At 39.8% G+C, this 14,328-nt stretch overlaps 1 protein-coding gene across 1 annotated transcript; it reads left to right on the top strand.

The window, feature by feature from the left end:
- The first annotated feature begins 4,426 nt into the window (after positions 1–4,426).
- On the top strand, positions 4,427–13,254 carry tmem222 (transmembrane protein 222). Its single transcript, NM_001078800.2, is given in 6 exon segments — positions 4,427–4,551; positions 6,931–7,015; positions 9,947–9,978; positions 10,058–10,154; positions 12,453–12,580; positions 12,719–13,254. Coding segments are annotated over 6 exon segments (552 nt in total). The 5' UTR covers positions 4,427–4,429; the 3' UTR covers positions 12,807–13,254.
- The last annotated feature ends 1,074 nt before the right edge of the window (positions 13,255–14,328 follow it).

Raw genomic sequence — 14,328 nt, 5'->3', positions numbered from 1 at the left:
ATCCCACTGTCCCGGATAGTTCAATGAATGTCCCGCATTACGGAAATGTAGAACATTGAACAACCCAGGACAGCAGGATGCGCTCGCTGGAGCCGAGCGCTCAGGCTCCGGCTCGTTCTGTGGCTCCTGCTTCTTTACTCGGCTCCTCTTACTGCAGCGACAGGCCCTTTTATAATGTTGCGCCCGTGCGTACGTGTGATGTCACACGTACGCACGGGCGCAACCTTTTAAAAGGGCCTGTCGCCGCTGCATAAGGAGCAGGAGTCTCAAGAAGCAGCGTCTATGGGGGGGAGCACTGTGTATTGGAGGTACTCTCTATGGGGGCAAGTAGGGGCTACTGTGTATGGGGGGGTACTGTGTATGGGGGGCACTGTGTATGGGGGGAGCATTGTGTATTGGAGGTACTCTCTATGGGGGCAATTAGGGGCTACTGTGTATGGGGGGCACTGTGTATTGGAGGTACTCTCTATGGGGGCAATTAGGGGCTACTGTGTTTGGGGGCACTGTGTATGGGGGCACTGTGTATTGGAGGTACTCTATGGGGGCAATTAGGGGCTACTGTGTATGGGGGCACTGTTTATGGGGGGTACTGTGTATGGGGGGTACTGTCTATGGGGGAAATTGGGGACACTGTGTATGGGGGTACTGTCTATGGGGGCATTGTGTATGGGGGGTACTTTCTATGGGGCACTGTGTATGGGGGTACTATGTATGGGGGCTACTGTCTGTCTATGGGGTCAATTGGAGGCACTGTCTATGGAGGGTACTGTCTATTGGGCCATTGGGGCAAAAAAAATGAATTAAAAAAATGGGGTGTGGTAATTGGGGCATGGCCACAAAAGTGGGCGTGGTCAAAAAATTGCCATGCCGCGTGACAAATCTTTTTGTCCCTCTTTTCATTTTTCAAATGTTGGGAGGTATGGTACAGGGAATTACATTTTTAAACAATACAGGGGGATTACAGCCTGAATCTGAGGTGAGAACCATGCAGGGGGGCAGTTAATCTCAGTACATTTAAAGCTTAGACAAAGGTAAGCCACCAAAGCAGGCAGGCCGCCAGTTGGACACCACTGTAGTAGAGTGAATTATTTGCTATGTAAACAGTGTAATTTAGAAATAAAAATACACCATAAAATCATGATAGAAGTAGTGGGCTTAAAGAAAAATCCACAGCCAAAAACCATTTGCTCTGTGAGGCTACAATCGTATTACTTTTTATTACATTTATGACATTTGTCTGAAGCACAAAATTGTAGCACAGAATTCATTCTATCAACAAAATGAATACTCAGTTCCACAAAACTGATAAAACAACCGTTCTGTGAAACAACACTGTCAGTCAAATTACTAAACCAATAAGTAGCAAGTTTATTCATTATCCAATAACATGCAAGTTTTTATTGAAGGTCTTGGTCTTTCTACCCACTGTTTGAATTGTTCTATAAAGCAGGGGTCCTCAAACATTTTAAGGTTGGACTATAATCATTATAATAGGAATAATATCCCCTCATTATGATTACCCCCCCTTTTTTTTTTTTTTTTTTTTTTTTAGAAAGATTCTTGCTTAAGCTAAGGGATTGGGAGTAGTATTTTACTAGCTAGACTGGCAAAATATTAGCCAGGTAGCAACGCTACACCTGACAAGTCAATAAAACACAAGATATTAATAGTATTATTTTTTAAAAAAACTAACATTTGCAGAATAACTACTCATGTGGGGGCCCCTTGGTATATAGTACAATATACCAAACAGTTTATGGTAGCAGTGTAAATCAGTATATGTGAGACACTTACAAAAAAAGTAAGTAGAGCACAACCCCATATAACATAAGCTCCTCTCTCCAAGGATACCAGCTGATTCATATCTTTACACTGTAATATGAAGTTGCACAAGTTTGCATAATTCTCCCACTGTAGTAGTGACCCTAATAAGCTTTGTAGATGATTGTTATGTTAGGCTCCAATGTCTGCCCTCCTCCTAGCCGTAATATTGCACCAGTTAGCTGATTACACTCTTTAATAATGTGCTTAGCTATAGTTCAACTACTACATAATATTAGTAGCCATGTTATTTAGCCACTTCAGAACTTGCTGCAGATGGGCTGGTTGTATAGAATGATGTGTAGGCCTTATGAGCAGTATCCTATGTGCAAACAATAGGAATCATTTACATATTGGTACTTCAGGGGGATCATCATTTATTTATATGATGTATTATGTGTCTACGTGGTGTTGGACTGGGATGTCCAGGGTCCAGCAGGGCTGCCACCCCAGGAGCCCCTAACCTCAGTTGCCATCTTCTCCACTGCTGCCAGCCTTCAACCCCACCCTGTGTGTAATGCACACTGCATACCCCCTTCTTCCTCCTTGCAGCCACTATTGGGGTTCGGGGTGGTGCGCCCAAAGTGGTCAAAACTGGTCTAAGGGACCGATATCGGCAGCTACAATCGGCCCGTGTTTGGCCACCTTAAGTTATCATATTAATGTTTTTTGTTTTGTTATCTTTAAAGCTCATTATCAGGAACAAAATCCCTAGAAACATCATTACATCAGTGTTGTGGCACAGCATCAGTACACTATATTATGCTATATATAACAGCACTATATTTCTCTATATTTCTCAAACCTACAGCACAGCAGACATTAGAGGGCGCCCTCTATAGCAGGCCTGACGGTATCCTTAGCACTCAGGATAATGCAGACTTGTGAGGCAGAGCTGGCAGCTTCTCAACTTGTTAAACAAATCCTACAAACAAATCCTTTTGTGTGTGTGTCATTTCTCTAAAGAAAAATGAAAACAGTGGGAAGAACTGTAAATTGACTCAGGAATTTGACAGTGTTGTCTCACAGAATGGATATTTTATTTGTTTTTTGGAACCAAGTATTTATTTTGTTGATAGAATGAATTTTGTGCTTTAGAATCTTGCTTTCTGTCACAACCATCTATTTTATAATGAAAATCTAGCTGGAATATGCTATTCAGTTACACCATTGTATACTTTGTTGAAATTTTGTTTGGGCGGGAGTTTAAATCAGAGACCAATATCATACCCCCCAACTGTCCCACTTTTCGCGGGACAGTCCCGGTTTTTACAGCGCGTCCCGCTGTCCCGGATTGTTCAATGAATGTCCCGCATTACGAAAATGCAGAACATTCATTAAACTATCCAGGCCAGCGGGACGCGCTGGCGGCAGCGGAGCGCTCCGGCTCCGTCTCTTCTTGGGCTCCTGCTCCTTATTTGGATCTTCGTACGGCGGCGACAGGTCCTTTTATAAGGTTGCGCCCGTGCGTATGTGTGACGTCGCACGTACGCACGGGCGCAACCTTATAAAAGGTCCTGTCACCGCCGTACGAGGAGCTGAATAAGGAGCAGTGTATGGGGGGGTACTGTGTATGGGGGGCATTGTATGGGGGGGTACTGTGTATGGGGGGGCATTGTATGGGGGAACACTGTGTAAGGAGGGCTACTGTGTATGGGGGGCACTGTGTATGGGGGGCTCTGTGTATGGGGGGGCTCTGTGTAAGGAGGGCTACTGTGTATGGGGGGGCTACTGTGTATGGGGGGGCACTGTGTATGGGGGGGGCTCTGTGTATGGGGGGGCTCTGTGTAAGGAGGGCTACTGTGTATGGGGGGGCACTGTGTATGGGGGGGCTGTCTATTGGGCCATCGTGGGCACTATTTTAAAAATGGGGTGTGGCAATTGGGGCGTGGCCACAAAGTGGGCATGGTCAAAAAATTTGCAGGGTCAAAAAAGTCTTTTTGTCCCTCTTTTCATTTTTCAAATGTTGGGAGGTATGCAATATATTTATAGGAAAGGACTGGAACAGAGAAGTAACAATGGTAATAAAATTGTATCCTTACAGAGCAATAGTTTTTTGACTGCTGGGGACAGTGACCCTAGGGTTGCCACCTGTCCGGTGTTCGGAAAGGGCTGTGCTGGTCAAAACCTTCAACCCGATTTTCCAAATTAGGAAAACCGGGCAGGACTCACTGAGATTGATGCACCATAGCCCTACCCAGTGGTTTCATGGCCCTGACTCCTCCTTTCCCCTCCCCATGACATCACTGCCCTCCCCCTGCCCAGCAACAAATGTTGGCAGAGGTGGCACCATCTGAAAAGTGAAAAGAATCAGAACAAAAAAAGCACAACTATAAAAAAAAATGAGAAATAAAGACCGGTTTAAAAGTTTCTCAGAATTGGGCTTTTTATAACATACTAAAACTTAAATAGTGCAACAAATATGTTTAAAAATGACAAGAAAATATTCATGATATTGCAATCTCGCGTCCTTTTGTAAAAACCCCTGTTACGTAGAAATAAGACAAAATGCAGGGCGGATGTGAAACAAAGATATGCAAGTTATTGTCGGAAGATTAGTGACGGATATGACGTAAGATGAGGAACTTGAAGCAGAAAATAACTAGTGATGGCGGAAGTGGCTCTGCTGCTACCCGTGATGGCGGAAGTGCTGGAGGAGAAGATGAAGCCTGACCCGGAGCGTTGTCGCTATCCGCATTGTATAGTATGGACCCCAATACCCGTTTTAACGTAAGGACGTTAAGGGATCCTTACATTTATTACCTGTGTGCAGTATTGTATCTCTGTCTCTTTGCAAAGCCATCTACGTGTAGCTCTGTGAATATGTATACCGGAAACACAGATATAAAAACAAATACCTACAATGTTGAATATGCACTTTTTGGCTTTTTTAGCCTTTAATTAACTACAGTTTCGGCAGCCTGAAGGTAAATTGTTGATACCTGTGACGAAGTGCTAGTACAAATACAGTGCAACGTTGCATGTCATGGTTCTTGTTGCAGCAATTGCTGAGATTGTCATAATGCCCAGAGTGGAAAAACTACTGAGAAATACAAATTATTTCTTAAATTGTTTTCTAAGAAATCTATTCATCAGCATTCTGAGTAACAGCGGTTTATCTGTCTGTGTTCCATGCCATCACAAAACTTGTAAATCAAAGATGCTTTAATTGAAATCTGAAAGTAAAGTTCAAGTTGCTTCCTATACAAAATGTAGTGTATTTAATGGATTCTATCATGATTTTATGGTGTACTTATTATTTCTAAATTGCACATTTGACATATCAAATAATTCATTATACCATTTAAAATCTTATTCTTGAACCAACAAATGTATTTTTGTTAGCTAATATTGGTGTGTAGGCAGCTATCTCAGTTCTGAGCTTTCAGAAGGAGCCAGAGCTACACATTAGAACTGCTTTCAGGTAACCTATTGTTTCTCCTACTCCCATGTAACTGGAGGAGTCCCAAACTGGACTTGGATGTTTTACTATTAAGTTGCAACTTACAGTGTAAGTATATCAGTATTGCAGTGTGAAGTATATCAGAGCACAGGTCACATGGCTGTAGCACCCTGGGAAATGCATCACATGGCTAGTCCCTTGTGAAATTTCAAAATTAAATATAAAAAAAAAAAATCTTTTTTTGAAAGCAGATTTCAGTCCAGGATTCTCCTGGGGAACCTTTATTAATTGATGCGTTTTAAAAATAGCATATTTTCCCATGACAGTATTCCTTTAAAATTTTTTATGCTTTCCACAGCCTTACCAGGTGTATGAGGATCAGCTTTATGTAGCAGCAGCATATGATTCTTATTGGAACATTCACTATAAGAGCATCCTGCTGCACTTAATGGTGGAAATACACTGGGAAACTTGTTTTTTCTTTTTTAAACTGTGGGGATCCAAACATTTAACCGTATCATTTTTAATAATGAAAAGTAAATGTAACAAGTACCTATGAGTACAAAGGGCTGATCTCTCATTTTGACCCACTGTTGACAACTGCGTCTGGCAAAATGCGTGGAAATTGCTCATGTCCCCTCAGAAATTTTAAGCGTTTTATCTGACCATTTTGGCAGGCTGTAAAGGACTATTTCAAAAGTGACTTTTAATGAATTCTGCTTGGTCCATAATGCTCTTTTGCATTAATTTCTGCAGAGCTCAAACTAACACAAGTCAAATACATTTATTATTAGTGGATTCAAAATTAACTGTATTTCTGGACAGTGTCGATTTGATCAATATTGATCAAATGCAACTGAAAAATATCTTTAAAAAATGCTCTCATGGGTTTCAGCAGCCAAAACAGTTATTTTGGCAGCTTTGGGATAATGAATACTGAAAGTTCAATATATAGATATGGGACCTCTTGTCCAGAATGCTTGGAACCTGGGGTTTTCTGCATAAGGGGCTTTCATTAATTTGGATTTCCATACCTTAAGTCTACTGAAAATTAATTTAAACATTAGACCCAATAGGATTGTTTTGCCTCCATTAAGGATTAATTATATCTTAGTTGGGATCAAGTACTGTTTTAAAAAAGGGAATACTTTTTAAAAATTAGAATTATTTTCTTATAATGGAGTTTATTGGAGATGGTCTTACTGTAATTCAGAATTTTCTGGATAATGGATTTCCAGATAATTGGCTCCATACCTGTATTGATGTTGGTTATTGTTTATCATATCAATTGAGCTCGCCAGTTGTTTTGAACTACCAGCTGGACCGATTGTAAAAAGAATCTTGGCCATATAGAATCGCTGGGAATCCTGTACAAGTTTTGTTAAATCAGCCCCTTGACTTAAAGTATCAAAGGGTGTACAACTTCTGATGTATGGAATCTCCTGTATTAAAGGGCCTGACAACAAAGAGAATGTTTGGGGTTTTTTTCTGTATCCTATGGTCACTTTTTAAGCTACACCTTTTTCTTTCTTTGTGTTCTTCTAATCTTGTCTTCAGACCTGTTTTACTCTTCTTTCCTTCTCTGTTTAAGGTTCTCTGCTTTTGTCTACGGTTTTTTTGTGTTTTGTTTTTTTTTTATATGTGCTTGATATGCCTTTTCTGCCCTTTTCCTTGTTTTATTCAAAATTTCTTCTACTTTCTCCTAGATGGTTATTTCCATTCATTGGCCACATGGGAATTTGTACATCATCAGGAGTGATCAGAGACTTCGCTGGACCATACTATGTGTCTGTGAGTGATGTAAAAATTATGTTCAAGTATAACTAGGCACCAGAAGAAAATTACATCATATAGAAAGTATTTATTATGAACTTGACTTGATCTTATGTTTTACTGCACAGCCCATCATGGTATTTTGTTGTCTGTCATTTTTAATTTCAAGGCACTGAAATTGACATTAGGTGAAAAACAAGGCAAATGCTAGACTATTGGCCTTCACCAGTGAATAAAATAGACAAAACTACCATTAAAGGGGTGGTTCACCTTTAAGTAACTTTAATTATATTATAGAATGGCCAATTCTAAGCAACTTTTTAATTGGTCTTCATTTTTTCTGCTTTATAGTTTTTGAGTTATTTGCTTTACTCTTCTAATTCTTTTCAGCTTTTAAATGGGGGTCACTGACCCCATCTAAAAGTCAAATGCTCTGTAAAGCTGCAAATGTATTGTTATTGCAAGTTTTTATTACTCATTCTATTCAGGCAAGCTCCTGTTAATATTCCAGTATCAATGCATGGTGGCTTGTGTAACTTGGACCTTAGCAACCAGATTGCAAAAACTGCAAAGCTACTGAATAAAAAGCTAAATAACTCAAAAACAGCAAACAATAAAACATTAAACTCAATTGCAAATTGTCTCACAACATCACTCTCTACATCATACTAAAAGTTCATTTAAAGATGAACAACCCCTTTAAATAGTTCTGTGAACAGCTCTGAAAATAAAGACTAAACAGCAACTTGAAGTTAAAGATATTATTATTATTATTAACATTTATTTATAAAGCGCCAACATATTCCGCAGCACTGTACAATAAGTGGGTTTCATACATTGGACATACAGAGTAACATATAAAACAATCAATAACTGATACAAGAGGTGAAGAGGGCCCTGCCCAAAAGAGCTTACAATCTACAAGATATTTATTAACATAACATTAATTTGGAAAATACATTACAGATTTTCAGTGGTTTTAAAGTTATTACTTTTGAGCTAAACTGGAGCCAGAAATAGAAACAAAAATTACACACAAAATTACACACAAATAATGATTTATATAGTACTGAATATAGCTAAGTTCTGGCACACAGTCATTTATCCTGAATTCTTTGTACAGTTAAAAGAGAATTGACCACAAGATGTCCACACAGAAAGCTACCATCTGTTTGGAAAGCTGTTCCGTGCTATTCGTTTATAGTGTAGTATGCCAAATAATTTTCCTTTTTTTTTAATTTCTGAATATTTATTGAAGGTTTTCATACAGAAAAGACATAAGAAATAGAAAGTAAGTAAAGTCCAGCTTCAAAGTCTTATCGTAAAAATAGGTACAAATAGCCAGAGGTAGATAGAAAACATAACATACAGCTACCAGTAATGTATGATGTAGGGATGCACCGAAGCCAGGATCCGGTTCGGGATTTAGCCAAGATGCAGGCCTTTTTAGCAAGATTTACCAAATCCATCACCCTTGTCGAGTTGAAACCTTAAAATCATTGACTTTTCGTCAGATAAACATGGAAGTTGAAGATCATCACCACGCACAGGGTGCAGTTCTCCTTAATCCTTCCATTGCCTAATTTGCATATTATGGTTCAGATTCAGTTTGGTATTCGCCTAATTCTTTCACGGAGGATTCACGTCTCAGCCAATTCCCAAAATAGTGGATTCAGTGCAATCCTATTACGATGTATAAGGCAATAACTACACATTAGTGGGAAACTTATGATTGTGCATTAAAAAAAATTCCCATATATCTTGCATATTCTTAAGCCTTTGGGCAAATGCAAAGCCCATACTAGGCCAGGGTAAAAACAGGTCGGCACTGGCCAAGTATGTATAGGGCTATCTGTGAAATAATGTAGGAGAGGCCCCCAAAAGCAGAATTCACTAGGTATGGTGGGACACTAGCTGTTTGTACTCATCAGTCCTTATAGAAAACTCCTCTGAAGCAGAAACAGTTGTTTGCTATGGTACGGTAATAGACATTAAATATCACACTGCAGTAGGCAGTATGTCTTGGCCCTAATCTACTACTTGCCTGGGAGTGATATCTGTTTCAGAGGTTTCTCACCTGCCATTATTATTATTATAGCAAAGCTACCTTCCAGATTATATATAAGAAAGAGCCTTCTTTGGCATAGAGCATGTGTGTAGTCCATGCAACAAAACTGCACATGCCCTTTTTACCACAGCCAGTCTTATTGATCCCTCAAATCCCCTAACAAACTGACTTGATATTTAAAAGGCTTTATAAATCACGTTGTTTTTTCACAGTAAATATTGTGGCTATGATGGCAGCCACCAAAATGAATGCATCTCCTCATTTTTTGTGTATGATACGGCCATGAGGTAACTGTTATGTAATAAAAATGGGCATCATAGTTAACATGGGGTTTCCTTGTCTTTTAACAGTTTGGAAATTCGCTGTTCTGGATTGCAGGTCGGAGAACAAAACAAATTACTTTTTAAGCCTAAATTTAGTAGTAGTGTTACATAGAAAGCAACTGAAAAAACTCAGCCAAGCCATTACTAAACCATAACTGCACTGTGAGGCGGATAGGAAAGATTTGCTTTCTTTTCTGTGTTATATATAGAACTTATCCTAATAAATTATTTGGGACAAGTATACCCATGCTTGCTAGGGCTAGAGACTTTCAGTACTCCTGACAGGCTCAGCACGCCATAGAAGTCAGCAGGTGCTGTGAAATGTAGACACAGCTCAAGGGTATGATATTGCAGTTCACTTATCAGAAAATCTACATATTTTCCTGTTTCTGCTGCTAGTTGAAATTTACAAATTGGTATAATGGTTTGAGCACAGTGCTCATTTTGTGTTATGTTCTGTTGAATTGTGTTGTGTATGCTTTTTAGATTAGTTTGAACACCGTGGTTTGACTAGAAATTAATGTCTGTATAACCCTAAAAATTCCTTTGTGATTATAGGAGGACTGCATGGCCTTTGGAAAACCAGTAAAGTGAGTATTGTATGCTTTCCTCTACTAATATACTCCCCTACTCTATTCCTGCCACTCTACTCTCACCTTTCTCTTTTAGGTACTGGCAACTGGATCCCAGTCTCATTCGTGCCAATGGTTCAAATCCATGGGACACAGCTGTTAATGATGCATCTGAGGAATATAAGCATCACATGGTGAGCAGCATTGGCCTTCCCACAATAATATATATTTAGCAAAAGTGATAGACACCTCTATAAGCTTTGTGTACTTCTTGCATTTCTGCATTGTTTGTAATGGAGGGGTGTATATGAGGTACAGAAGCAAATTGATGTTGGCATCTAATGTTCAAATTTATTTTATTTTACAATATCCGAAAATCCTGTGTCTAGAGCTTGTACAGGTATGTCATTGACAAAAGAGACACTATGTTATAGTTTGAATAGTATTGAGCATAGCACAGAAGCCTTCCATTCATGTTTCCCACTTTCAGACTGCTGTCACCCCTAAATAGGCCTGGATCTAAAATATTTTAATGCACAATTATTTAAGAAAACAATTCTATACAGTCTAACTTGTTCTTGGCACCTGCATTGGGATACAGGGGAATAACGGGGTGTTTGGTCACTTGTGCTAATCTCTTCCAGTGCACACGACAAAATATCTGATGTTACATTCATATCAGCATTAAAGTAGAACTAAAGCCTAAAGGTGGCCATACACGCACCGATATTATCGTACGAAACCTCGTTTCGTACGATAATCGGTGCGTGTATGGTATGTCGGCGAGTCGACCGATATCGCAGGAACCTGCTGATATCGGACGACTCGCCGATCGGACCAGTTGGAAAATTTTGATCGGGCGCCATAGAAGGCGCCTGACCAAAATTCTCCCTTCAGATCTGAATCGGCAGAAGGAGGTAGAAATCCTATTGTTTCTACCTCCTTACCTGCCGATTCAGCCCTGAATGGTGTGTGGCGGATCTTACGATGTTTCGTGCGACCGATGGTCGTACGAAACATCGTCAGATCGCCACGTGTATGGCCACCTTAAGTAAAGAGCTAATCTTAGAAATGTAGATTATGCATTGGGCTTCTGTACCAGCCCCACAAGCAACCACAACTCTTTAGCAGGGAAGATCTGTGCTTTTTAATATGCCTCAATAGCTCCCCATCTTCTTTTCTGTTTATTCACTGCACATGCTCTGTGCTGCTGTCAGTTACTGAGCTCAGGGACTGACTCACAATATACTGTATATATAGAATATAAATGTAACAGTATATGGCTAATTAGTAAATTATATAGATTCAAATTATATGGCAGCTCTGAAACCAGTGCTTCTGTAACAACTGTTAAGACCTAAATCATTACTACTATTGAGATGCTGAAACTTTAAGCTAGTGCAGTCAGTTTAGTTTATAAAATATTTCTAGCCATACTCATCATTAGGGTTTAGCTCTTTAACGTAAATCACTAATGGTAAAACATATGAATCACATAGTAGCCTCAAATTGCCAGTGACAGTCTGGTTTTTATGCCCACAAATTAGAAAACGATTTTGATGAGGGGAGAGTTTAAAGTTGAACTTGACTTAAAGGAGAAGGAAAGGCTAGTAAAGAGTTAATCTCAAGCTGCAGGCATACCTTCAGTTGTCTCAAAAGTGCCCCTAAGTCTCCCCATATTTCACCTGTTCAGATGATCAGAAGCCAAAAAGGAAAAAAAAATGCTGAGCTGTGTAAAGAAAGCTCCCATAATGCCTCACTCCTGCACCGACACCCAGGCCAAGTGAACATGCTCAGTTAGTTAGACTATGGGGCAGATTTATCAAAACACGAGTTCGAATCCCGAATGTGAAAAATTCGGATTGGAAACGAAAATTTCTGAAGATCGTAAATATCACGAAAATGCTTACGAAAAAATCGTATTAATCATGATAATATCGTATTGGCGAAAAAGTTGCGAAAGCGCCAAAAAAGTTGCAGAAAATACGATTGGTCCGATCGAACGAACACTCTGTTCGTTCATGGATAAGTAAATGTGCCCCTAGGAGTCAGCTTCCTGCTGATTGGCTCAGATCCACATTCCTAATGGGGGGGAGTGAGTTCTTAGCATTCTTGAGGGAGGGGGGAGCAGGAGAGAAGAGACAGCAGAGAGCTGTGTGCCTCTGGCACCTGAATTACAGACACAACCAATCTTTTCACAGAGAACAGCGTTTCTGTGAGTGCTTATGGCTGTATTTACATAGACCTTTCTGATAAAGCTTACTTACTTTTTACCTTTCTCCTTTAAAGTTCAATGGGCTTTTTTTTAACCATGACTACCATATAACCATACAGTTAGATTTCTCAGACACATAAATTTGTGAAGACCATACAGTACAAATGATACCTTTCACATGCAGTTTGTGCCAAAAGGTGCTAGATTTTCATTGGTCCCTATGTTAATTCTGGCCTTCAAGCTTTTCCTATATTGTACTTTTTTTCTCTCCACGCAGCACAACTTGTGTTGTGATAACTGTCACTCACACGTTGCTCTGGCTCTGAACCTAATGAAATACAACAACACCTCCTGGAACATGGTAAAGCTGTGTATTTTATGCCTTGTATACAGCAGATATGTTAGGTAAGTTCATCTGCCTTGTGCTTTCCATGTGCAAAAGCAAATTACAGGGATCTGTTCAGTTTTGCAGTCTGTATTGGTGGAAGAACATAATAATTAATAAAGTGTTTTTGCTTTTTTTTTTAATTTATCTTTCTTTAGCTTTGGTGCATTCCTGAAGACCTGGATCCCTTTCATCTTACTGGCTGGAGCAGTGGTGACAGTAATACTCACTTTGCATCTGCGATGAGGCAGTGAACTTATCTGGAATAGGGCACCAGCTCAAGTCCCAAGATACTTGTAATGTCACACTCTGGAACTAAGGGTGATCTCAAAGAGAGGTCAATGCCTTGCCATTATGGAGTCCCCTGATAACCACCACTCGTAGAGTCATTCATAGAGACTTGCATGGAATATTATGGCAAATGTGTTCCTCCTGTTTTATTTTGTTGCTCACACAGACGGTACCATTCCTATTGATCAGTGAACTGTAGGGTACTGTCTAACTTCTCATCTGTTACTGATAAAAAAAAAGAACAGTTTGTGTCATGTCATGCCCATATATACGCCCAGTTCAGTAAGTGGTATGCAGTCCTGAAAATTGCCTCATACTGAATACCTGCCTCTAGAATATAGATCGGCTTGCAGGGTTACTTCTGAATATGTACAAATAAATTCTGTTTTAAAAAACCATTCAATCTACGTGTTATGTTTTTAGTATGCCTGCATATATGCGAAACTACTCTTCCTCTTATCACTGGTTACGGGCTCCAAGAAAAATTCATAATGGGGAGGAGGATATTTGAGCTAAAAAGGAGACCAAAAGTGTGTATTTTTTGGGGGGAAAATACAGTATATCTGCCTTATTTAAATGAGCTTATTCATTTGGGCTTATATAAAAATGTTACATCAGTGCTGAGATAAAAGAGAAACGTATTTATTTTACACAAGCATAACTAATTCCCCAGATTGAACAGAAAACATGATAGTTTATCTGAGTTCACTATAGGGATGCACTGAATCCAGGATTCGGCCTAATCCCGGCGTTTTTTTAAGGATTCGGTTTCAGCCGTATCTGCGGTCCTGGCCGAACCAAATCCTAATTAGCATATGCTAATAGGATTCAGAAAAGGGTTAAATGGGCAGTGAAAATCTTTTTTAACTCCTTCCGATCCTAATCAGCATATGCTAATAAGGATTCAGATTTGGTTTGGGATTTGCCCGAATTCTGCTGGGTGGGTTCGGAGGTTCGGCCGAACCCAAAAAGTGGGTTTGGTGCATCCCTAGCTCACTAGAATGAGTTTTCCAGCCCCCTTAGGTTTATAATGTAATGCAAACCCTCCCCCACATTGTGAAGTGATGAATTCTGGGACATGAATTTTCTCTGCTTTCTAGAGATTCTGTGCACCACCCACTGTGAAAAGCAGAGGGACTTCAAGTCTTTCAACCAAGAAAATGGTTTGTGAGAGTGTCATGGTTTCCGTTCAAACTGTGTACAAAAATACATTTATATTTATTTCTGGAAGCATACAGGAGGCTCTGTTTGACAGCACACATGATTTCTATGCCTCCAAAACTTGCCTCCAAGTCAGAAATTCTAAAATAAGCCCCTGCTTTGAGGCCACTGGGAGCAACATCAAATAGATTGGTGAGCAACATGTTGCTCGCGAGCCACTGGTTGGGGATTTTTGCTTCTATCAAAAAGAAAAAAGGGATTTCCTCAGCCACACTGTGGCATTGTATATTTCCCACACTACCTTTCCTAGTGCTTG

Source organism: Xenopus tropicalis, chromosome 2 (assembly GCF_000004195.4).
Source record: "Xenopus tropicalis strain Nigerian chromosome 2, UCB_Xtro_10.0, whole genome shotgun sequence".
Taxonomy (NCBI): domain Eukaryota; kingdom Metazoa; phylum Chordata; class Amphibia; order Anura; family Pipidae; genus Xenopus; species Xenopus tropicalis.
Note: the sequence above shows the minus strand (reverse complement) of the source record. Positions and strands in the feature narration are given on the sequence as shown.